The 26714-nt window shown below is 38.5% G+C and overlaps 1 protein-coding gene across 1 annotated transcript in view; it reads left to right on the forward strand.

The window, feature by feature from the left end:
• The first annotated feature begins 2098 nt into the window (after positions 1–2098).
• The window catches only part of aclya (ATP citrate lyase a), a 39033-nt gene continuing 14417 nt past the window's right edge, over positions 2099–26714 (forward strand). Inside the window, exons 1-12 of the mRNA XM_017721218.2 lie at positions 2099–2223; positions 7968–8145; positions 10072–10194; positions 13037–13099; positions 13476–13666; positions 16114–16193; positions 17217–17347; positions 19193–19311; positions 22714–22850; positions 24076–24137; positions 24246–24363; positions 25678–25832. Of these exons, the coding sequence (XP_017576707.1) occupies positions 7987–8145; positions 10072–10194; positions 13037–13099; positions 13476–13666; positions 16114–16193; positions 17217–17347; positions 19193–19311; positions 22714–22850; positions 24076–24137; positions 24246–24363; positions 25678–25832 (1338 nt within the window). The 5' untranslated portion in view covers positions 2099–2223; positions 7968–7986. The remainder of the gene's footprint in view (positions 2224–7967; positions 8146–10071; positions 10195–13036; positions 13100–13475; positions 13667–16113; positions 16194–17216; positions 17348–19192; positions 19312–22713; positions 22851–24075; positions 24138–24245; positions 24364–25677; positions 25833–26714) is intronic.

A 26714-nucleotide genomic window follows, 5' to 3' on the forward strand; every position in this document is an offset into this window, starting at 1 on the left:
AAAAGTGATCAAACTTCTAAACTTCCAGAATCTGTTTCTTTATCTATATATCACCCTGTATTCATGGAATTGAACTCAGAATTTGTCCAGTCCAGTCTGTTGCATGATTATTGCAACGTCCTCCTTATCAAAAACCTAACATAACAGTGTTTGTACTTATTCAGTGTCACTGGAGATCAATGAGAATGTTTCTATTTAAAGCTGGTATCTTTTTTTTTAATTTATTTATTGAAGCCAGTTGACTCATGTCTTTTGGCTGGAGTTCTCAGACTGCATTAAGTAATCATAGTGGAGATAAAGAGCCAGGCTGTGTATTAGCAGCACAGTCAGGCCTGCCTGTTTTAATGGCCAACAATTTAATGTGACCTACCTTACCTAGAGAGGGTGTGAGTGATATAAATCCTGCACTGTATGAGGTAAAAAGTATAAATCCTGTCCTGTGTGACGTGATAAAGGACTGGACCGTGTCGACACCCTTTCAATAAAGGAACATTAACTAGGACATACATATTTATATAGCCTTAAATGAACTCCGCTTACAAAATCTTGCGGTGTATCTTTAGTATTACTGCATCTTCCAAGTCTGTTGTGCATTATGAGAATGAGGGAGCAGTTATTTTACATAAAAATGCCATTCACATTCAGTATGAACTCTTATCAGCCACTTTAAGAAATCTGATGATACACAATTTGTTAACCATCCTCAAACCCAGTGAACCAAAAATGAATGGACCCCATAAAAGAATGACTCACAGGAAACAGAAATGTCATGCAATTTGTTGTTAGCTCTCTCTTGCTGCTTTGTGTGCATTTGACTACTTATTTAAGACTTTAAAAATGAATTTTGAATCTGAGTTATAAAAAAAGGCTAAAGGCAAGAGGAGAGGGAGAGAAAGAAGATGGAGGAGACTGCCAGAGCTGAAGGAGCAGATCTGATGGAGGTTAGTGATTAATAAAAAAGCGAGGGAGTACGGACACCTGCTGGTGGCATCCCACATAAATAAAAAGAATGTGTGACGCCTTGTTAAGGCATGGAAACAAGATAACTAAGCCGTGGCCATGACTTAGTAAGGCATAGGAACACAGTCATGCTTTATTAAGCTGTGGTCAAGGATTAAGAATCCCATTCCCACTCCTAACTAAGCCACGGCCGCATATTAGGTTCTCATTCTCACGCCTTACTAAGTCATGGCCACGTTTTATTTTTTTTTCAATTTATATTTAATGCCACCAGCAGGGCTTCGTAAGCGCTGTTTAAGGGTTCAACTGATATTACTACTGAATTTAATTGAACTTAACTGAGAAAATATTTGACATTATGGCCATGAAATTCAGTCACCCAGCTTATTCCCCTGGCCTAATCACACTCTTTCTGATGGCACTAGCTGAGGCTGAACTAATCTATAGCCTGTGAATTTAATAGCACATTTAGGACCTTGCAGTTGTTCTCATAGAGGAGATATCATAGCTTGGCTTCAGTGTCTTTGCCAGCTCTGTGACTGGGTATAGTGTTTAAGTCATGCCAGCTCTGTGTAACACAAACCACAAAGAGACAGGTCTACCGTGCGCCAGTTTCACCAAATAGCCATTTTTGATCATTTTTAAGGTTGTTGCTTCTCTAAAGGTGCGTGATGAACAGACATTTTGGGGGCATGTTCCTAGACCCTCCTAGTACAGGCTTAGCCCTCCTTTTCATGAACCTCTAGTAACGCCTGGTGGATGAAGAGCATCATGGCAACGTTTTGAGAAAGCGTTACTGATGGTGATCATTTATCTTGAGAAAGTTGAGATGGTTGCAGATCATTTTAGAAATCCGTGATTTCAAAACTGCGTTGATCAACATTAGCTTTGGGTCACATCCCATCATTTTACAAGCTCCATGCTTCTTTCTAAACGTCTAGCAGGAGACATCTACGTGCTCGTTAAGGCCCATCTGATTGGTCCTCTCAGAGACCGTGAGTAACGCCAGCCAATCAGAGTCTGATCCGATCGGTGAGCCGCTGTTTCGGCGGAGAAACGGAATGGGACAGATCTGAGAGCTGATTGGCTGGATCTGGCCAATCGGCGGGAAGATACATCGGCTCAGTCTATCGTCTGACTCGAAGGAGGGGGAGAAAAGAAAAGGAGCGGTGAAGAGGAGAGCAGAGCACGCTGGTGGAGAAGAGGAGAGCGGTGACCTGGCGACTCTCTCTCTCAGGAGTTCTTTCATTCATTCACCATCGGGTAAGTTCAAGCTGAACATAAACCGGAGGTTCAGCAGGGCTGCAGCTTAGTTCGTGGAGATGAATGGCGGTGGTCTTTACTTTATGCTGTCTTTATGCTTGCTGTGTGTCTAACACGTTCCTGTGCCACAGTATGAAGTCTGTGATGTTGAACGCACGAGTCCAGGTGGGCAATACATACATCTAAATCAAACAGAGCAGTGTATGATAAGTTTCAGATTTGTCCTGTAGGACGACCTTTTCAAGGAAACAATGAAGTGAACTCGTGTTTTTATAGTCACTTCCTTATGACAACACTAGCTTAAATAACTTCTGTCTGTTTCCTCATGCCATTCATTCATACACCGCAGGTTAAGGCAGCCTGTCAGTCTTTTCTGTATAATGTTTTAGTAATCCCACAAAGAACAGCAGGAACATCTTTTCAGAGATATTAGGGCTGCTTTTGTGGATGCCGTCTTGGACAAGGGGCCAAATTATAAAATCAGTGTTTTTCCATTATAAAATCCTTTTTAGTCAAGGTTTAGGCCAAGTCTGGGAAATAGTAATAATTTTCCTCATCATTTGTGTCTTCCCTGAAAGGTGTAATGATAAACTGGTTAGTAATTGTGATGGCGATATTCATTTTTATTACCATGTCTGTTCCCATTACTGTGAATAAAACTACCTGACTTCAGACGAGGCCTTTGTCGTACACTTTCAGACTCAAAATCACTTTGTTGGACAAATGCGCTTACATACACTAGGAATCCGCGTTGATGTGTAAACATAGAATTAAAATGAAGAAACATTCTCACTTTCTTGAGAAAATCTCAAAATGTAAAATCGGTTTGTATTGCTCCATTCATCATGACATTTTATACAATGTGAAGGGCAGCTGGCATTTTCTAATAATAATAATAATAATAATAATAATAATAATAGACTTCAAGGTTTTATCCCAGCAGCAACATAGTGCAAAGATACAGCCTCAAAAATCTAAAAAAATCTACATATTCACAGTAAATATGCCAAATAATAAGGTTAATTATATAAGCCAATTGGTTTCATGTGCACTGCTGCTGATGCTGGAGAGAAATGAAAACAAGCTGGATCTGAGCTGGATAGGCCTTTTCTCTAACAGGCTGATGTTTTCTTTCCTCATTAAAGCTGGTTAGACTCAGAAAAGGACACACGCATGTAGTGAATACTATTGCACAGGCAGCTGTTGTTATATGTAACACTCTCAACCTGCTAAGATGTATAGTGTGATTGATCTGCTTCCTTCCTCTTCTCCTCTGCCCCCCCTCTGACCCTCTCTCTCTCTCTCTCTCTCTCCTTCTGATCAATAGAGAGAACACTCTGAGTCCTGCCAGTAATACAAGTGATTTAGACAGCAGACCCTGTAGCTGGAAGTAGCTGTAGGGTATCCCTTTAAAGTGGTAGTTCAATGAAAAAAATCCAGTTTACACAGTTTTTCACAGAATTTAGTCAGTTAGTCAGGATGTAGTTTCTGAAGCTCCTGTTCAAAAGTTAAGTATCAAAACTCAGATATCAAACTTGTCATTGCTGACCAGCTACACTGAGAGCAAGACGAAATTTGCCTTGCAGATTTTCACCAGACTGTCTCTTTATGACGGGACTGGTGGCTGGTACTATGTAAACAGCTCCTGATTACTGCCTTGTGTTATAGCGTGTCAGTTCCTGGGTCACGGTGTTGTAAATATGTGATAACCACAGCATGTGGGTGGGTGAGAGTGTATTCTTGCATCTCACTGCCCAGTTTTGACTAGCTGGTATAAACTGACCTTCTCGTTGGAGCTGATGGCTGATTTATTTGTTGGTTATATAGGTCTGTGGCCTGCTGGGGTTCAGCTGTTTGTTAATCAGTAAATTGGACAGGTCAAGGACCTGCTAAGTTTCTCTTAACTAAACACTTCTGGCTTAATTGAACACTTCTGTCTCCTACTCATGCCTGTCAAGGGCCTCTGAGTGCATTTTATTTTGGATGTTTTGGAGAATGAGCTGGTGAAGGATAAGGAGAACACCCTTTTAATCGCCTGCTGTCAAGGGAGAGATGTGAGATGTTTAGTACATTTTGTTCAAAATGACTTAAATGTATTGATCTGCTAATATTGATGAACTGGAGAGGCATTTAGGTAGACTGTTTATCCCTGGGAGTAAAAGCTGCCTCCTGTCTTCAGTTTATGATGGAGATCTTTTTATTTCTTCGGATGGTAATACATTTCCACCTGAACGTGCGCTTCAAAGAGCCCATATTTGTTAATTCTTGAATTTCAAAAAGTGCACTTTGTATGTTTTTTTTTACCCACCAAAACAGTCTTTATTCATTTTTTCATGATCATTAATCTCCCTTTATCCCTTAGAATAAAAAAAGCATTTTGTGTTACTGGTATATGTAAATGACCACAGTTCTGATTGACTGTCCCCTTTAGAAATACATGACATTCATAAAGTGGTGCAGGATGAAAAGTATGGAATATACTTCCCTACAGTTTGAATTTAGGGACAATAAGCTTCAACAACTCCTTTTAGATTTGGGGATCCTTTGGAAGGCTACAGCAGTCCATTTGCTTCCTGACAGTGACAGCATGTAATCGTTTTCCCCACATCGTGCACTTTGATAACACAGACTAGCCACCTTAACTCTGTATCAGTTCACTGGGTGGAGCTGAACTGCTGTATGCTGAATGGCTGGTCATTTGTTCATGTGTTTTCGGTTGTGACATCACAACCATGATACATTTAAAACAGGCTGTTTTTCAGCTTGGTTTCCACATATGGCCTGTGTGGAACAATGTTTATGTAGTATGTCAAACTCTTCTATTTTAAAAAAGCAATGAAAATGAGATTCGTCATGATATATGACATTTAATTTGCACCACTGCTGATGCTGGGGGCAAATGAAAAGAAACTGAATTTGGAAATAGGCTCTCCTTAAGTGACAGGCTGGCATGTTCTCCTTTCTCATTAAGACAGGTTAGACATAGTGAAATAGGGACCCACACATGCAGAGTGTTAAGGCTGATTGGTTGACCTTTTCTGTGTACTGATGTGAGTGTGCTTCTTATTTACTTGCATAGTTTCTCAGCATCCAGATGAAATGTGCCATCTGTCTGTATCTGTTTCACTGTTTAAGACGTTCAACAGTGAGTTTCTTGCTGTCATAATAGAGGTTTTCAGTTTTGATGGGGCCTTTCCTCAGTGATGGAAGGGTCAGTGTGAAGCCCTTTCTGACAGCTTCCTTTCCTCATTCTAATGCAGAACCCTGACAGGGTTCAGACAGGGGGCTGTGATGTCATCAGATGGAGGCAGCAGTCTGCCTGTCACCAGGCTGCTCATGTGTGGAGCTGTTAGGCCCTTTAGAAAGAAGCCATGTTATGGTTTGATTGTTAGGTCTAGACACTGGTAAGACAAGGCAAGTTTACTTACCTTACCAACTGACATAGCATATTTTATGCACAAGCATTGTTCAGGAAGTTCTTTACAAATGCAATGTTTTAAAAATACACATAGATTAACTTTGTATTATCTGTGTGATGTGATGTAATGTTGTTAACTGTATTGCTCTACAGAAAGAAATATAGAGTTCTCTGAGCATGACCGCCTACTTTTTAGATCTAAAGTGAAGAGCCTCAACTAAACTACTAAAGTGTAGTAGTTTAAAGGCAAAATACTGAATTGATAATGGCTGATACTTCAGTCAACGTGGTTTCATCTCATCTCTAAAACAGAAAAAAGACAGAAAGATGGAAAACATACTTTTGAGCATAGTTGCAGCTTTTAAACCTTAAATAAATTTAATTAAAGTTGCTGCAAGTATTTTCAAAATGACTAACACACATTGTAGTGCAGGGTGTTCAATTTATCCTCAAAGGGTCAGTGTGGCTGCAGGTTTTCATTCTAGCAAAGCAGGAGCACAGCTGATTAGCTGTTTGAAGACTAAGAATACAAAGTGTATTTTTTTGCTTGTTTGGAATGAAAACCTGCAGCCCTTTGTGGAAAAGACTGGACATCCTGTCATAATAGGATGGTACTTAAAGGTATTTGAAAATATGATGTAATGTTCTAGCAACTTGTTCCATTGTTGCTGTCAGAACAACAGTCTCCATTGTTGTTTTCATTTTTTTGACATAATATGAAAATACGGTCTGTTTTTCACTTTGAGTATAAATTTCATAGCAACCAATAGCAAAGGTTCAAAATGAATCTGAATAAAGTCTCTTTATGTTAAAGTGCGTTGGCAGACATGAAATGATAACCTTCTCCTGTAATGTTGTCATTTTGGAAATACAAGGTTTTGTTCCAGCAGCAATGAAATGCAACTTTCCCAAAGTCTTCTCCAAAAACACTGCATATTTGGTTTCTGGCACTGTATAAAATGCTGTTATCTATAAAAATAGACAAACATTTAGAGTTAACATTTAAACTACAAGCGTTCAGACAGCTAAATCTACTGGGTTTTTTTTCTTTGTTGTTGTGCAGTGTAAGTTTGTCCATGTTTATAGATAACAGTGTGCCATACAGTGTCATTATTTACATATATAAGCAGTGCTATTTGAGATTACTTAATAACGTGACATGCTTTCAGGCTAAGATATGATAATGTGTCGAATGCTGATTGGTGCAATATACAGTTTGCTACATTAGCCTCTTTTCTCATTGCAAAAATGAAGAAGCCAACTTCAGACACCAAACATGTCTTTGCTGACTGGCTACATTGAGTGTAAAAGAAAAACTGTTTTATCTCTGCCTAAACTATTTCCTTTAAATAGTAGAGCAGTGATGGGTATTTTTGATTACTGCTATGATTTTGAAGAGCCAGGCATAAGTAAGTCCTGAGTGATCAGGCCTGTACAGTCTCCATTGTGCCTGATTGCCCTGCACAAGCATCAATCAAACCCTGGTGGGCGCAGAGCAGAGCAGGGACTGGGCGCTAATCATGTTAGCGTTAGGATCAAGGCTATTTTTAGTTATGAGGAAGGTAAAGAAAAAGATGAGCAGGCAGATACGAGGTGGGTGGGGTTAAAGGGTGCTAACTCTGTAGTTCTTAAGCAGTGTTTACAGTGGTATTTATGGTGACTCTATATAAACACTGATGATTTTGTTTATTCTTGATTCTTTAAGTTTCCTCAATCCAGGAGTGTAAATCTGTGGCCTCACAACAATTTGAGTATGATTATACATACATACGTGCGTGCATGTGTGTGTATGTATGTATATATATATATATATATATATATATATATATATATATATATATATATATATATATATATATATATGTACGTGGTGGTCATACTCTTATGGCTAATTGAGCACAAACACACTAGCATGTTTCCAGTACTTTCTATTAGCCAAAGTCCCAGTCTAAAAAACATAATTTTCCTCTTGATAGGCCAAGTAAGCATTTTAAACTCTTAAATGACAAATCACTTACCTACATAAATAATATGGCTCAAATAAAGTGTGAGGTGGTCGGCTGTTTAGCAGAATAAGTATAATTTTGGTGCAAGTGCAGCATCAGCATTAATAAACAATACCTCACACATGCACTAACCTGCCTCACATTATTTACATATATTATTGCAAAATCTAAGCAAGACATTGTCTGATTCTGATTAAGCTGGTGATTCCAATCACTCATTCTTATTTTTGTCAACTATAATAGTTTTCACATTCAATAGCTGATGCATTTGAATCAGCATCTTGAGATCTCTCTCACTCTCTCTCTCTCTCCTTCTCTAGTTCTGTGTGATCTAGCAATATGTCAGCGAAGGCCATCTCTGAGCAGACCGGGAAAGAGTTCCTGTATAAGCACATTTGCACCACTTCAGCTGTGCAGAACCGCTTCCGCTATGCTAACGTCACTGCAGCTACAAACTGGGAGCAGCTGGCCCACGACCATCCGTGGCTTCTGACTGAGGTTAGTATGAAAGTGAAGGAAACTGTCCTGAGATCAGACCAACCATTAGATAATAGTTTGTTCAGAAGTGTCATTCACCATAATTGAAATATTTTGTTGGAACTGAAATAAAAAAAAAAAAACTGAAATAAAAAATGTGCTGAATAAACAAATGTGACTTGAATACATTTACACTGTAGCAGTAAATGGACAATAGACGCAATACAGTAAGCCAAAAATGAGTGCATATTTTATTGAATATTATAACTGAGTATTCTTGGTTAGTGCATTTCAAAATTGCCACAGCTGATCTGGCCTCTTTCAGCATCACTGTTTCTTAGTCTAAAAGTGTTCGTAGATCAGCAGTTGCACTCTGAGAAGCCATACATATTTGTCCCTTCTTTTTCTCTTTATTGTCCTGGAAGAGAGCTGCTGTCTTCTCTCCTCCATTCTTTTTTCTTTTTGGGCATCCCTCTGTCCTCATTACTTTTTCCTCCTTCATTTGCCCTTCTTCTTCTTAAATGGTGCACTGACAAGTCATTCAGTCACTGGTACAATCAGTGACTGTTTGTGGCAGCAGCAGAGCAGCACAACCTCAATGTGTTCAGCCTGCAAATGTACGGTGAGCTTTCAGTAGTCCTGCTCCACATAAACACTCCTGCTGTGTCACTATCCCTGACCAGCATGCATAGATGTAGAGCAGTGCTTGAAGAAGGGAGAAAAGGAATGGTCGTCATTGCTGAACAGCATGCAAAGAATGAGCTAAGTAAAAGGAGCAGAGATTAAAAGGTCCATCATAATATATCACCGCAGAGAAATCTCCCTCCAGAGCAACTCTAAAAGCACTCTTAATCACCTTTATGGAGGAGACCACAGTGTAATCTTATTAGATATGACTCATCTCTCTCTCGCTGACTCGCTGGCTCGCTGGCTCTCTTGCTCTCTTGCTCTCTATCTGTCTCTAAGATAGCATTGATTAGTAAATTGCATTAATGTCCACCTTTTTGTTTCCTCCTGCCTTGTGTCTCTCTGCAGTCAGTGTCCTCAGTGGTCATACCGCAGACTGTTACTCCTGCTAAGGAGTTTCCATAATTGTTTGGCAAAGGAAACACCCAAATTAGGAAACTTTGCATCCCCAAAACAGTATAGCAGAATCAGCTTTAAAGAAGATAGAGAAAATCCCTCAATTCCTGGTTTGGTGTGAAATGATGGTTTAGGGAGAAATGTACCGATTCTGATTTCTTTCTAGTGGTGGTGATAGGAAGCTGGGCTCACAATGTCTGCAACTTACATATGGCCATTATATTTACTGTCCAAAACCATCAGTGACCATACCTTATGGGTCGTTCTAAGTAATGCTGATGTTGGTAAAATACTACTAAATCTGAAAAGTCTGTTTGAATAACTATATTGCCTTGTAATACCTTGCATGTACTGCTCCACCTTAAATAAAGTTGGAAAAAAAAGTTTTCAGAATAAAATTTTATCTTAAAACTATTAAAAACAATGTCTCAGACACAGCATTATATGTAATAAGTTTGTGTGATGTAACTTTGTGTGATGAGGCATTAAATTCTTCTGGGGTCTGGTTGCCTTCACCACAACTGTAAGCAGTTCTGACTCCGTAAGTTTCTCTAGAATGAAGCATTTCACATCAAACCACTTTTTTTTTTACATCCTAATCATTTCACCGCTGATGCTCGTGTCTCATTACACACTTATTACCTCAGAAAATCACAACCAGTTTGCACTGAAGTACTTGTAGTTACTGAATAATAAGCCTTAGTATGTAATACCTGAGATTTTAAGGGGCTAATTAAGCAGAAATTCCTCTTTGGGTTTTGTTACATTAAAAGATATTTAGATAATTTGTCATGAGATGTTCACACAATGTAAAGGGCAGCTGGAATTCTTTAACACTGTCAATGTATTTTTTTCTTTCTGCAGCGATTGGTTGTGAAGCCAGATCAGCTAATCAAGCGCAGAGGGAAACTAGGACTGGTGGGTGTGAATCTAGACCTACAGGGGGTGAAAGAATGGCTCAAACCTCGCCTGATGAAAGAGGCTACGGTAAGGTCACTGAGAGTGACGCTGTCCATCATTCAGTGAGCAGAAAGCCAGCTGATGTGTGTAAATAAGGAATGATAAGTAAATAAAGAATGAAGTCCATCTAGCTTCAAAGCGCCTCAGAACCTGCGCTCAATATTAGCTTAAACGTAAATCTTAAGATAATAAATAGATCAAATAAATGAGTTAAATTGCTCTCAGTGATGTTTATTAGTCAGATACACTTGTCAGAGAAATGGAACTCGATGTACTCAACATAGAGCGGGACACTGAGACAGACTACAGAAGTGCTGGTTGGTTGTACTCAATGATTCATCCACATTTCAAGCAATCCAGTAACCCTTCAGACAGGACATTGGTCTGGACTTCAGAAGCAGGTTTTGTTGATTGTGTTTGGCGCTTTTATCAACAAGGAAGCAGTGTCATATGCCACTTTCGATAAGTGGAAATACTGATTATTGCAATACTGAATATCGGTTCAAATTATTGGTCGACCCCTATTGTCCATGTGCCTCAGGGCCTGGTTTTAGTTGCAGTGCACAGTGAGTGCATTTACATGCACCTAATATTCCAATAACTGCAGACAGTCAGAATTTGTCTGTAATTATTAGTGGTACTGCAGCTTTAAGAGTGAGAATTACAGCTGGCAGTTTATGTCAGATAAGCATTCAGACAGTGTAGTTGATCATCTTCATTGTTTTTCATCTGTCCATGTCCTGCAGCCATTTTATACACAATATTTAATACACAATTACTGTTTATTCATTAAGTTTAACATATTAGAAAAAAATATAAAATGTGTGCTAACTTTGGTACAAGCCACATTTTTTCCCCAATATGTTAAATACATAAATGAAACCGTAATTGTGTATTAAAGTGTGCAGAAGTGTGTTCTCTGTAGAGGATGTGCTCACTTATTTTCACTGTTGATTTAGAAGTGTATATTTATGAGTTCCTTTCTTTGTTCTTCTTTTACTCTTTGCGTTTTTCTTTGCCCTCTTTTCTCTTTCTCTCCTTCTTTCACTCTCATTCTTTTTGTTCCTTTGTTCTGTCTTTATTACCGTATTTCCTTATTTACTTCTTTTTTCTTTCTTTCTTCCTTCCTTCCTTCCTTTCCTTCCCCTTTTCCCTTCAGCCCGTTCAGAGTTTTGTACTGAAGCTCTGTAATGTGCCTCTCTCTCTAAATGGGCTCTTGTCCCTGGAGGCTCTTGACTCCGTTTTCTCTGCTTTTCATTTCTCCACCTCGTCATCCTCCCTCGCTCTCTCTGAAATGTCACCTCTCCTCACCACTTTTCTCCTGTTGATTTATATCTGGAGCCCTCTCGCTCCGCTGTTGTGACTGCACAGCAAATTAGATGTGTGTGTGTGTGTGTGTGTGTGTGTGTGTGTGTGTGTGTGTGTGTGTGTGTGTGTGTGTGTGTGTGTGTGTGTGTGTGTGTGTGTGTGTGTGTGTGTGTGTGTGTGTGCTGCTTGCAGTGATGACTGTCCAGTTTTTCTTTTTTTTTCTTTTCTTTGTGAAACCCTGAGCATTTAGGTCCATTAAGCTGCAGTTTGGTGTGTCACTTCCAGTGTAAATGCTGTTGAGAAACACAAAGCCATTAGACTGTGTGACTCCATTCTGTACACAGTTCTTCTCCACAGTACTCAGTCATTTTATTTCCTTTTCTCTGGCTTCTCCCTTCAGTTAGATGTTAATTAAATTTGGCTTTGCTGATATGAAAACTATTGTTAGTAAAGTATTGTTAGTAAAATTCTGATAACCAGTATTATCAGCCAGTATCATCTTTATGTTCATAAATTTGAGAGACACAACAAGTCCGCTGCAAAATTAAAAGGACAAACACACGCACACCTATTTACTAAGACGCTTATCCTTCTGGATTGCCACTGATTGTGCAAGTTCTCCTACTTAGAAAAATGAGAGGTCTCTAACTATGAGAGACAATATGAGAAAAAAAAATCCAGGAAATCACATTGTAGGATTTTTAAAGAATTTATGTGTAAATTGTGGTGGGAAATAAGTATTTGGTCAATAACAAAAGTTCAACTCAATACTTTGTAACATAACCTTTGTTGGCAATGACAGAAGTCAAACTTATTTTACTTATTTTCCACCAATATTTATATAATTTATTCTCATTTTGTCTCTCATAGTTGAAGTGTACCTAAGATGAAAATTACAGACGTCTCATCTTTCTAAGTAGGAGAACTTGCACAGTCAGTAGCTGACTAAATACTTTTTTGCTCCACTGTATGTATTACTATATGTATGTTTAATATACTATATTACTACATTAATCTGTATGTTCTCCTCATATTAGAGCCACAATGAAGGGTTTGAACACATTCAGTGATTGAATGAATGAATGAATGAACTCATTACAGACCAATTCCAAGAATTTTCTTTTTTCATTGTTAGGAGTGGTTTTACACATACAGGAAACATCAGTGCAAATTAATAATAGAGAAGTAACAGCAAATTTATAATGATGTAAACAGCATTCGAAACATGCTCACACACTCGCTCAGTAATTATCACAGTGCACCCAACAAAAAAGACAGCATGGAGCTTCGTTTATACAGTGCTAGAAATCGCAGGAGCCCACAGAGAGCTCCAGTTCCACACGCTGATCCATTTTGCTCTGACCAGAGTGGACATGAACACACGCCAAGTCCTCTGGGGTGGATTTAAAGGAGAGTTTAAGGAGATAAAGATCTTCAGTACAATGCATCTTAATGTACCTTCAGTCATCATGTAAATTACTTGATCTCTCAGTTACTCAGACCTTTTTCTCTCTACATGTCCGCCTAAGGCTTATGACTAACTCATTTCTCTGTGTCTCAGGTGGGGAAGGCCAAAGGCATCCTGAAGAACTTCCTGATAGAGCCTTTTGTCGCTCATAAGCAGGTAAAGCCTGAATTATTCAGCATGAAAGAGAATATGTAATGAGTTCTTAAGAACATAGCCTTAGGATAATTTTGCAAGAAGCAGTAATATCTGCTTTATTATGCATGTTTTAAACAAAGAGCCAATCCCTTCTCCTTCTCCTTCTTCTCCTTCTCCTTCTCCTTCTCCTTCTCCTTCTCCTTCTCCTTCTTCTTCTCCTTCTCCTTCTCCTTCTCCTTCTCCTTCTCCTTCTTCTTCTTCTTCCGACAGGTTTTCCATCAAATGACGTCAGAGCATCAGATCAGCTGTGATTGACATTTTATGAACTGATTACGCAACAATTTACTGATTTTGCTCATCTCCTCTCTCCCTCTTTTTCTTTCTCTTTCTCTTTCAGGAGGAGGAGTTTTATGTATGTATTTATGCAGCGCGTGAGGGGGATTATGTGTTGTTTCATCATGAGGGTGGGGTCGATGTGGGTGATGTCGACTCTAAAGCTCAGAAGCTGCTGGTGGGTGTGGACGAGAAGCTCCGCCCAGATTCCGTCAAACAGAAACTCCTCACGCACGCTCCTGCAGACAAAAGAGAGTGAGTGTGAGCATAGGAAAAGATTGAGCATGGAGAGGTGGATATGATTTGAGCAAGAACCAAAGAAACACTAAAACTTCCTTAAAACAAAGTCGACCAATAGTTTTTGTTAGTTTTGTTCTTCTAGCAGTTTACTATGGTGCCTGACACTACTCTCACACTCTCAAGCCCCACCACTCTTCATTCATGGCTAAAAGAAATGCTACAGATCTTGAAATATGGTCGGTCATATTAGGGTGGGAAATAATTGTGGGCAGGACATGATTTTATTCTTCAGGTTTTGATACAAAAATGAAGATGAGTCTGCAGCAGGTTGTTCAAAGGGAGTAGCTGACATACATGTATGTGCAGGTGGAGGTGATGACAGTTTTCTTCTGATGTTTAGTCAGGGTGGTGGGAGGGGAAGGGAAAACCTGCTGATATATTATTGATTAGGATCATTTTCCCTGACACAAGAACACCATGACAATTTAGAGGCACTGCGCTTTGATAAAAGATCACAGAGAAACAAACATTTTGTTTTTCGAATGATAAAATGCTTTATGCATAATGTGACCAAGGATATGAACTAACAAGGTAAAAAGGTCTATTTTGATTTCAGGCTGTTTGTTTTGTTTTTTAGCTTGCTAGCAGAACTAATGCTAATCTTGTATATTTTTTGAGTATCGTATTCAAAGTAGTAGTTAGAGACAGTAAGACTGTCTAAAAATACTCAAGCATGACAATTGCAGCTAAATAATTCAACAACTATATAATAGCTGTTTAGTTATTATTGAACTATTTAGCTCAGTTTTGGATCTGGCATTGTCGCTGACGTGCAAAAACCTTGTATCTTCTTGCTGTTTTTTTTTCATCATTCCAAAACTCCACTACTTAGGAATGTCATCTCTCAAAAGAGCTTAACACTGAGCACAACTATACAAATTTTTCATCTGAAAAAGACAAGAGTTGATGAGTAAGGGAAAAGAAAGAAAACAGAAGGGGAGATGATTCTTTTACACTTTATACACTTTGACTTAGTGTCAGGTATGGGGGGGGGTTCCATTAAACAAATGAAATTCTCTCTCTCTCGCTCTCTCTCTCTCGCTCTCTCTCTCTCGCTCTCTCTCTCTCTCGCTCTCTCACTCTTTTATTTATTTATTTATTTTTTTAACCTTATTCAGATCACGTACCTGCAGCCTGTCACTTATATAGATGAGACAAACCCACACATACACACACCTCTTTCTGGCTGTACTCACTGTCTTGGCTGACATTGAGATTGACTATTCAATAAATGCTTCTCTCTCTCTCGCTCGCTCGCTTTGCTCTGCCCTCCTTCAGTCTTGTTTCTGCTTTCTGCTTTATAAAAATCAGTCTCAACCCATCTCTCAGGGGGGTAATGGACCAGAGGCAACAAACTCTGCACACTAGACAAACACACACACACACACACTTCATCTAGAACAAGCACACTCCTTCCCCACATGCCTTCATCATTGCTCTCTTTATACTAGAAAAGGTCAAATCTGAGATTTCCCATAAATTCTTGCTTTTTTATATGTGGTTGTTTATACAGATGTACAGGTGCAAGTTATGTTTTTTCTTGTTTTATTCACCATCTTGCTTCTCATTCTTACTCTCCCTCCCTCTTCTCTTCATTCTCTCTATCCCTCCCTGTAGTAACTCAGCTCTGTCAGCTCTTGGTCCTCTTGTGTAAAGCACACTCTCTGAGGCGTGGCGTAGCAATCTGCTTCCCTACCAGAGAATAAACAACTCGTGTTTTTGTTTGTTTATTTCGTCATTTTTAAATTCTCTACTTCTCTTCTATTTATGTAATGCTCACTCATTTTTCTCTACCTCACCTAACACCAGCTCTGTCACTTTCTGTCTCTCCCTTTTTCTCTCTTAATCTTCCATCTCCATGTTTGTTTCTCTTCACTAGACGGAACCCCAGCTGTTCCAGCTTAAACCCCAGACTGAGAGCAGTTATCTAATATGCATATTAGACATACCTCTGTATTACTGCACTCTACTCTTTTTAAGGTTACTTCACAAACATTTATTCCATGGTAGACAGAGTACAATAATTCTGTATTTAAGCTAAAGTAGAAGTATTTTTGGTAAAATACTATTTATTACTAAGTGTTGATCTATATTTTACTTTGGGTAAAAGTACAAAAGTACTTGATTAGAAATGAATGAAAGTAAAATAAAAATACTTTGAGTTATTAGACATCTTGAACTTCAGCATTTGGTAACAAAGTACATTTACAAGCAAATACATTTGTACTTTTATTCCAAGAGGAAAAAAAAATACTTTATAAAAAATAATAGTATTTTTTAATCAGAAATTACAGTACAGTTTCAACTATATTCAACTAAATTATATGATTTAAGCAGCATTTTGGCTGATTTTTTAAAATATGTATACAACATCTAAACTGTCTTATTTTGTGTCTGTTTAGGGTACTGACCAGTTTCCTGGTGGGTTTGTTTAACTTGTATGAGGATCTATACTTCACCTACCTGGAGATCAACCCCCTGGGTGAGTCTCAATTCTAGACAGCCTCATCAAACCACCACCTCCCACATCACCTACAGTACTTTTTCCCGTCTGCTGCTACTGGTTTAACTTAAATTGACGTCACTACTTAATCAAAGCAGACTAAGAAAGTCGGTATATGTTCTCTAGTCCTGAGAGAGAGAGAGCTATTTGATTTAGGTGGCTTGGAGGGATAAACTACTGAATGATTTACACGGACAGTTTGTGGTTCAGTAGTAATTAGGTGGTTTGTGCCCTGGAACATCTGTTCCTCCGTTTCCTTCACTTACTTTGAAGTTCCTTTCCATATTAATTCATGTTTCTAAATAAAGCTTGATAATTTCCCCTGCATTAGTTCTGAGATGCTTCATTACATGCACATATACACATACTTGCACTATAAGTAATAGTTCATCACCGCTCTGTGTATGACTGTGTGTATATATAGTGCTGATATGATGGAAAACAGCATGATAGTCGGACAGTGTTGGTATGCTCGTAATTATAAGTAATAAATATTTATTAGCGTAACTTAGTGTTATTTTGGGTATGATAGTAGTAATATTATTATTATTATTATTATTATTGTTGTTGTTGTTGTTGTTGTTGTTGTTATTGTTGTTGTTGTTATTGTTATTATTGTTGTTATTATTATTATTAAGTACAGTTGTACAGTTAAATGAATAGCACGGTTGTATGTAAGTTTGAACACTGCTTGTTAAATAACATACATATACTGACAAGTACATTCCCTGTATATGTTAACATACCCTTTTACAGGGAACTAACTGAATATGACATTTTTCTGTACATTTTAGTGCACATTTACTATTAATTTACTCAGTTTAACATGTTGGGAGTGAAAATTAAATTCAGCAAATAAACAGTAATTGTGCACTAAAATATGCAGAAAGTTATACTCTTTAGAGGATATGTTTACTTATTTTCACAAAATCAGTGGTGCCCAAACTTTTGCAAACAGCTGTAATAATAACACATTTTAAACTCTGTCTTCCTTTTTCTCAGTGGTGACTAAGAATGGAGTGTATGTGTTGGACATGGCTGCTAAGATTGATGCTACAGCTGATTATCTGTGTAAGGCTAAATGGGGTGACGTGGAGTTTCCCCCTCCTTTTGGCAGAGAGGCCTATCCTGAGGTAAGACACACACACACACACACACACACACACAGTGTTATGTGTAATGCTGTGTGAGTGTGTGTTTGAATATTTAAATGTGCAATATCCAAATATATTTATGTAAGCGCTAGCCCTATCATGGGGGCATCCATGTTTTTTCCAGTTTATAGCTTGAGGTCAAAAATGACAAAATTCTGAGTTCTGAGCTCCGACGTCCCACTTCTGATCCGAGTACAATATGGCATTAAAGCTCTTGTCCAAACATGTTGAGCTTGCCAGTACACCCTTTTTACACTTACTCAGCACAGCAGAAGTTGTCATAGAGAAAACATTACCGCAGAGGGGGAGTTTATGAATGTGAATGCAGACCAAGTCCTCCTTTATAATGTCTCTGATGTAGAGGATTCCTTTTTAAGCCATTTATCTATTTTTATGTTTATTTGGAACAGTTTTCATTTGTAAAGAGCAAGCTTGGCAACATCTACAAGCATTTCTTTAAGAAAAGCCAAACATGACAGGACCTCAACTAAAGTTGAAGCTGTCTAAAATGGACTAGGTTATTGTTGTGCCAGTTGGAAGTAATCAGTGTCCAGTAGTGTAAATTGCCTGGCCAGTGTTCTTTTATAGGTACTGTTACATATTCTGTCTCCCATTCAGACAGCTTCTTACCTTGAAGCTTTTTACCTCTGAATTCACACCGCTCGCCTCCCACCCAGTGCTGAAACAGCAGCATCACTAGCTAGTTTGCTCCTCTTTAAACTCTTCGTTTGAAAAGATCTTCATCTTCATAGCTTGGTAGCATCACATTATCGGGAAAGACCTAGCTAGTGGCTGGGGTCTGGCCACTACTAAATAAAAAAAAAACCTGAAATGTATTGATACAGATTAATCTCAGAAAATGACCCATACAATATGCAGTTCCTTTCTTTGCTGACTCAGTGGAAGCACAAAGCTCCCCATCATGTGTGGTGTTAATACATTCAATTTCACTTACAAAGAAAAATGTTTTTAATATTTAATTAGAAGTACTGCTTAATAAATAATTCATGTTGCCACCTGTGTATGTTATATATGAGGAAAATTATCTGGTGCTGGTGGATCACCTCACTACATGATGGAGGGAAGTAGTGCATGTTGATTAGAGTGTGTAGATACTGTTGTTGTGCGGTGGCTGTAATGAGATTGAGCTGTCAGCGCATCTGCTATTAAACACAGTGATATTTATGTCATTTTTTTTGCCTTCTGGCAGATTGCAGTGTTTTCTTGGCCTCTGTAAGTGCACACATACTCATTTTGGTCAGCTGTGACAGACTGACGAGATTCATTGGGCTATCAGTTTATACACATACACACATGCAGCAAGTGAGGTTCTGGTCTTGCATCAATTTGAGGATTGTTGGGCCAGATGGATGGGTGGGTGAGCTTGCCTTTGATTGGCCAAGGTGTCTCCGACTGTGCAGCTGTGTCTCTTGCTGTTCATCATGTGGGGGATAATTTATTATTCTCTATGCTCTGCCTAGCCGTTAAATTTTATATTCCAGTCAGATATATAGTCAGCAGTCTGATGAAGGACCTTTAGAATTTGTGGCCAACCTCCTGACAAGTGTGTATTTACATTTAACAAAGAAAAATACTTGTGTTAAACAGTGTCAGCAGCTGGGGTACAGTTGAATAAGAGAGTCATGCTTAAAGGGGTTTTTACAATGTGATCTAAGTACCATTTATGTGGGCAAAATGGCATTTATTCACCCTCATATTGCAATCTCAGAACTAACTGTAGAGCAACTTTCTTTTTATGTACCATTGTTTATTGATCATCACTGCTGTCAGTGTTAATATTTGTGTAATGTTTCTCCCCAATAGGAAGCATATATATCAGATTTGGATGCTAAAAGTGGTGCCAGTCTTAAACTCACTCTACTTAACCCCCGCGGACGTATCTGGACCATGGTGGCAGGGGGTGGAGCGTCAGTTGTGTACAGGTACAGCAGCAATCTGATTTCCTCATTTTACATATCGGCCAGCATTCTGTTCTGTATTGTGTATAATGTGTGTGTGTGTATATGTATATGTATATGTGTGTGTGTGTGTGTGTGTGTGTGTGTGTGTGTGTGTGTGTGTGTTTTTTTTTTTTTTTTTTGGTCCATTCATCATGAAATTTACACACAATGTAAAGGGCAATAGGTCTTTTCAAATTATGTAAACAGAAAAAATAAACTGAAAAACGACAGAAATGGAGATACAAGGCTTTCTTCAGACAGCAGCGATATGTAGATGTTGCAGTGAGGGGAAACAAGTATTCAGACACACTTCCAGTTTATAGATCCACTTCACATTTACACAATTCATTACACCCTTTTGACTTTGTACTTACAATATGAACAAAAACATATGTATTCATAAGCATAAACAAAGATGGGTTTAAAAATCTAAAGTAATAGTTAAAAAGTACTTAAAAAGAACTCTTAAAAACACTTTAAACACTTCAAATGAAAATTTGGTGTCATTATAAAAGACATTGCCATTGGTTGGAAAGATATCACACAACACATAGCAATCATGGATTAGATCAAGTATGGAGCGGCATGATATGGGGCTGCTTTTCTGCAAACTGTACCTTGAGCATTACACATTATTGAAGGAAACCAGATTAGAGTGATGTACCAGGAGACATTAGAGGGGAAGGAGAGAAGACTGAGGTTTCAGCAAGACAATGACCCCAAACAAACAGACAAAATAACTCCAGCTTGCTCTAAAAATGTGAAGGTGCTCGTATTGCCTATAGCCGACCTCCTGCTTTAATCCCATTTTGAAAAATTATAGAACATTTTGAAATTGCGAGTCTGTGGGGAATTAAAGACAGTGTGCCCAAAAAAATGGGATTTCTTACCATTAATGTCTCAAAGCTGTAATTGCTATTAAGAGCTTTGTGATAAAGTATTAATATCATTCGTGGTGCATAATATTTGTCTCAATTTAGTTTTTTCAGACACATCTTTTGTTTATACCTACAAAAACATGCTTTTTTTTGGTTCATATTTATGTACAAAGTCATAAAACATCGTGTCTGTAAGGTTGAAGTGGATATATGCACTGGACGTATATTAAATACCCAAAATAAAAGGCTCTGGAAACTCGTTTCCCCTCCCTGTACACTATTAGAAGGAAAGGTTCTGTGCAGGTACATTTTTCATTCATCAAAGTACTATGCAAATGTACCCTCAAAGGTACAACAGTGGTTTTAAGTTCCAGTTGTATAACTTAAATAAAATAAAAAAGCCTGGAGACAATAAAAAATAAAAAGCCTGGAGACGAGACGGGGTGTGTGGAGTCTGGTACAATTATGTTCCCTAACTAAAGGTACTGAGATGTACTCTTGAGGGTACCACCACAGTGACCAGAGGGGAACTGCCCCAGTGACAGATTAGTACCTTTTATTTCTGAGAGTGTAGATATCAAATATTTGAAGATATTGCAACCTGCAAATGGAATTAAGTGTTTTTATTCAAGCCTAATTTATACTTGGTGTTTATAAATGACTTGCTTACAAATATTGTTACTTAGGCTAGATTACTGATTATTTCTCTTTAAGTGTGAGCTCATTATATGAACTATGAAAACTGTAGCAGATGCTGGTGCTCATTAGCTCAGAGAGCTGAGTTCCATCAGCCAACCATGCCTGAGAAAACACTGTCTGGAGGAATGAGGTCTGAGCTCACTGTTACACCAACACTCCTTCTCTCCGTCTGTTAAAAGATGGAACCAGAGAGTGTGGACTAATTAGGGTGTGTGTGTGTGTGTGTGTGTGTGTGTGTGTGTGTGTGTGTGTGTGTGTGTGTGTGTGTGTGTGTGTGTGTGTGTGTGTGTGTGTGTGTGTGTGTGTGTGTGTGTGTGTGTGTGTGTGTGTGTGTGTGTGTGTGTGGTCATCTCACAGAGGAACCCTCATTTTAACTTGATGTGCTCAATTATGTGGAAATTGAAGTGGCATGAGCAGTACCTCAGGAATATGTAAGATGTTGTGTTCTTTTCCTCGAGTCAAATGAAGGTCACTTTTTGAAATGTCACATATTTTTAAATTAATTTAAGAAGGGTCATACGTCAAAAGTGCTAAAAAGTCTCTGATTGCTGCCATTGAAAATCTAGGATTTAAATGCCAGCACATGGTTATAGTTTTTGGCAGGCTTGAACATTGCAGGATGTGGACTTTGCATTGAAGGAGTGAACAAGTGAGGCAAAACACGGTTCCTTTTTAAGCCTTATGGTGATGTTATCTGTAACATCTCTGTGAACTAATGAACTGTATAACGTGTTGGACAATTTTAAGGACATTTAATTTCTGTTGACCTCATTTTGTACACATGAAAACAAATAAACTATATAAAATGAATTATTGTAATCTGTCAGTAAATGTTTGTTACGTATATTGTTCTGATGTGTTCTGATGTGTTCTGATTCTAATTTGTGTGTTTATCTGTACTGTGGCAGATGTTGTTTTGTCCTTGCACTAGTATTCACAAGTGTGGAATCATTTGTCATAATATTAAGTGCTGTTGTTTTATTCAATGACATTCTGCACCATAATTTTAGTATAACCTTTTTTCTAGGTGTTATAGATATTTATGAGTTCTCGTAGAATCTTCTGTAGCTCTGTTAATCATTGTGGATACACCTAACGTTTCTTCTTTTTACAGCTTCCTACTAATTATTAGAACTGTGCAGCTGTGGAAGAATAGCATCATATCATGCATTGATCTGCAATATTTTGTTTGCAGACATGTTTTCTTTGTCCTCTTTGATTCTGACAGTGTCTGCAATAGGCCCATAAAAGTGAATTACAATATCTAATATGTATTTTAATGATCATATAGCATTTACAGCATTTGGCAGACACTCTTATCCAGAGCAACTTACAATTTGATCATTTTACACAGGCAGTCATAGGTAGTGTTTCATAGGTAGTGTGTCTTGCCCAAGGACTCTTATTGGTATAGTATAGGGTGTATGCCAAGGCAGGAATTGAACCCCAGTCTACAGTGTAGAAGGCAGAGGTGTTACCCACTACACTATACCAACCATTTTGCCCACCTCTAGCCAGAGCACACTGACCCAACAAACACAGACAAACAGAAATATTTTATTGTTGAGTCACACCAGTGATCCTGTGTGTTCTGGTTCATTTAGTTTATATGTTCATTTTCTTGATGTGCTATAAACAACTGCGACTATTAGCATGGTGGTGTTTGGTGTGCTGTGGCCTGGATACTCTATATGTAGCTGGAATGACAAAGTTGAAGTATTGGAATTTGAGGAGATCAGAGAGATGATTTTCACTGTTTTTGCTGTTAAAACTTTGTTTAAATTGGTACTTTTTTCTGTCTCCATAGTGATACAATCTGTGACCTGGGCGGAGTCAATGAGCTAGCCAATTACGGAGAGTATTCTGGTGCTCCAAGTGAACAGCAGACTTATGACTACGCCAAGACCATCCTGTCTCTCATGACTCGAGAGAAACACCCCAATGGTACGTCCTAATGTCAACAGCATGAAATAGCACCATATGCTGTGTAACCATTATGGGATTGATGTGGTACAAATCCATTTTACTTGTGTATTTACCTTTTTCAGTGTGATGGCCAGTGTAGACCCTGTGATTTATTGGGGTGGCAAACTACTAGAAAAAAACAAACCTAAAGAGCAAATAATAAGGTTCGCCTGTTCGTATGTCAGGTCTTACATAAAAGACAAGTATTAAATTTACATAATTCTGTGCTTAATGTTCTAAACTTTTGTACACAATTATTGTCAAAAGTAAGACAAACTAAGGACAGAACTGTGGTAATTACCTTTTCCACCTTTTCCACCTTTTATTAGACAGTCCACCTCAGTGCACACTTTCAAGAAACTTTTAAAAGTTAAAAGTCTGTATTGTGGTATTTTTCTTTTAATTTGATCTGCCATTTTCTTATGATTTTGAAATTAGTACTCAAAATGTCTTGTATTACTGTTTATCACCTGCCTGTAAAGCACTTTGAGCTGCCACCAGCATGAAAAGGGTTATATAAATTAAGGGTTATATTAATTAATTAAATTATTTTATTATTTTATTATTATTTTATTTAAAATTATAGCTTCATTTTAAAATACATTTTCTTGTTGTTTTCCTGTTTTCTGTGAAAAATATTGTTTCGTTTAGTCCCTATCCCATTTCTAATCTCTGCTTTACATTTTTTTTAAATTTTCTGTTAGTTATGTATGCACAGCGTGAAATGTAGCACAAAAAATGTTCGTGTATTGATGTACAGATTTGTTTAGTTGCTTTGTTGTATTTTCCTTTGTCTTAAGCCAGTGTTAACTGCTTCATTAAGCAAAAAAGCAACATTTTTAGCTTTCATTCACGTCTGTCTGTTTGTTGGTTACGTATGTGTCTGTGAAGTAGCCAGTAGCAAGATTTGTTTTACTGAGTGCAGCGTAATCAGACTTGTAACTGATTTTGAACTAGACTCATTTTTCACTATGAATCGTAACCATTCACATGGGGTAGATGGAAACACTATTCTGAAATCACTCCTTCATTGATAATAGCTAACGGCCTCACTTTGTTAAACTAAGGAGGCCAGAAGGATGGCCATGCTTCATGTGAGGCTGATGACCATCCCTTGGATATGCCCCTACCTACCAAATCCACATTCACAGCATCCCATGTTGTAAACGGAGTGAAAAACTGTAATGTGTGCTTTTTCCTGTAGGGAAGGTGTTGATCATTGGAGGAAGCATCGCTAACTTCACAAATGTAGCCGCAACATTTAAGGTATAGAATGGAAAACTGCAGATATGAAGCCTGAAGTATCATTATGTGTATTGTGTGCAAAGTTTCTTAAGTGTGTGTGTGTGTGTGTGTGTGTGTGTGTGTGTGTAGGGTATTGTCAGGGCAATCAGAGACTATCAGGAGCCTCTGAAGGAGCATGAGGTCACCATCTTTGTGCGACGTGGTGGCCCAAACTACCAGGAAGGTCTGAGAGTAATGGGAGAAGTGGGTACGTCAATGTGTGTGCAAATGTGGTGTCCATGTGCAAGAAAGAGAGCATCCAGCATTGTGATGTTCTAAACTGGAAAGTATTTCACAGACCAAGATTAGTAGCAGGACCTTTAAGTCCCAGCAAACATATTGCTGCTGTCGGAAGAAAACCTCATATCTCCATTTTTGTCATTTTTCAGTTTTTGACATAATTTCAAAGGACCTGTTGCTCTTTACATTGTGTGTAAATTTCATGAATGAATGGAGCGAAAGAAACAGCCCAAAATGACTTGGAAAGATGTCTGGTTCCTTTGACTTGCATTAAAACTACAGTATGTTTTTTTTCTTTCTCCTGTAAAGTTCTAATTTGGAGATACAAGGTTTTCTTCCAACAATAGCGATATTAAAAAAAATACTAAAACTGAGTGCTGCCTTAAACATACTGCAAAGTTTTAATGGTAGAAACAAGATACAGATATAATGAAAGACAGCATTGAAAAACTTTGTCAGGCCCATCTGAGATCTGTCTGAGCATGGCATAATATTACGATGAGCGTGTTTCATTAACAGCCCTCAGTCTAACACTCCTCTGAAGCAGAGCTAAATACAGCAGCCCAAGTGAAAAGAGAAATGATTGAAATGGCTTCTACATATGCAGGTGGTATTGTAGACCCTGCTGTGCCCTCTCACAAAAAAAGCCTTATATGTGATGACATCTTAAGGACTGTTCTTTTTCAGTTTTCTGTTGGCTGTGGATCTAGAATATGCTCAAATGGACGAGCAGATAGAGACTGATAACAGGCAGACAGATAAGCTAGCTTGATAGCTCAGCTATGTATTTTTGGTTAGCTTTCGTTTGGTTCTCGGTCAGTTCCTCTGACTCAAACACAAACAGATTGAATACTTAAAGCTGTGTGGGTGGGAGGAGCCACATCAGCTTTGTGAATGATGAGAGACTGCTTACATACACTTTACCCACAATTAGGAGCGACAGTTCACTTCAAAAGAGCAGAATTCTGGTACTTCTGCCATTTAGTGGACATTGTAAAGTTATTCACAGGACATAAATGCAGTGCATATGTATTTGTGTGGCCACAAGAGCAAGATTACTACTTGGTAACCTACTTGGAGAAAATCTGCTTGTAGAATACCTACCACCAATAACACCCAACAGTGCCAAACTCAGACTGAGTTGTTTAATTCAGTTTTTGTGTGCTCCTGTGACAGAGATTTGTGTGTGTGTGTGTGTGTGTGTGTGTGTGTGTGTGTGTGTGTGTGTGTGTGTGTGTGTGTGTGTGTGTGTGTGTGTGTGTGTGTGTGTGTGTGTGATTAGGCAAAACCACGGGCATCCCCATCCATGTCTTTGGCACCGAGACCCACATGACTGCCATCGTTGGAATGGCTCTGGGCCATCGGCCAATTGCCACCCAGCCACGAGTCGCTGCCCACACTGCCAACTTCCTGCTGAACACCAGTGGCAACTCTTCGGTGTGTTGTTTGTTTTTGTACATATGCAGAACAATGTTCTGAATCAATAGGACACCTCTCATATGTATTGCTCATATATGTATTTCCATGCAATCACTGGCCACTTTATTAAGCACACCTACCTCATATTTACACTCATTGCCCATTTTATCAGCTCTGCTTGCCATATATACTTAATGGCCAAAAGTATGTGACCACCTGCCCATCACACCTATTTGAGCTTGTTGAATGTTTTATGCCAAAACCATGGGCATTCATTTGGAGTTGACCCCCTCTTTGTAGCTCAGCTTCCATTCTCTGGAAAGTCTTTCTGTGAGATTTTGGAGTGTGTTTGTAGACATTTGTGCCACAGGAAAGGGTCTTCCTCAAAGTGTTGGCACAAAATGGAAAGAATACAATTGTCTACAATTTCTTTGCATGCTGTAGCATGTGTGTAGGCACTACATATGGATCTTTTTGTGTACTAAATTTACACAATTTGCTTTTAATTTGATGAAGTCCAAAGACGATTCTTCTTTGTGACATGTTGGGTTCAGGCAAAGCTAACATATGTCTGAACTGATGTGTACAAAGCCTTCCATCACAACTGGCACTACTACATCTCTACACTTCAGAACAGTGCTGCCCTCAGGGGGCAGTCGTTTTCAGAAGGCCTCAGTTTGAAAAGCCACTGTGTTGGCAGTAAAGCTTCGTGTAGCCTGCAGCATGCCATTAGATGCCAGTTGAGCAGCGCTGTTCAGTGAAGTGCATTCTTATTGTTTCTGTTCCTCTTTCTTTCATTTCCTTTTTTAAAAGATTTCTGAGTTGGTGCCCCAAATGATGCATGGTCAAAAACTGGCTGAACAAAACAATGTTATTGTGCACATTACTGTAGAATCACGG

This window comes from Pygocentrus nattereri, chromosome 14 (assembly GCF_015220715.1).
Source record: "Pygocentrus nattereri isolate fPygNat1 chromosome 14, fPygNat1.pri, whole genome shotgun sequence".
Classification (NCBI taxonomy): Eukaryota; Metazoa; Chordata; class Actinopteri; order Characiformes; family Serrasalmidae; genus Pygocentrus; species Pygocentrus nattereri.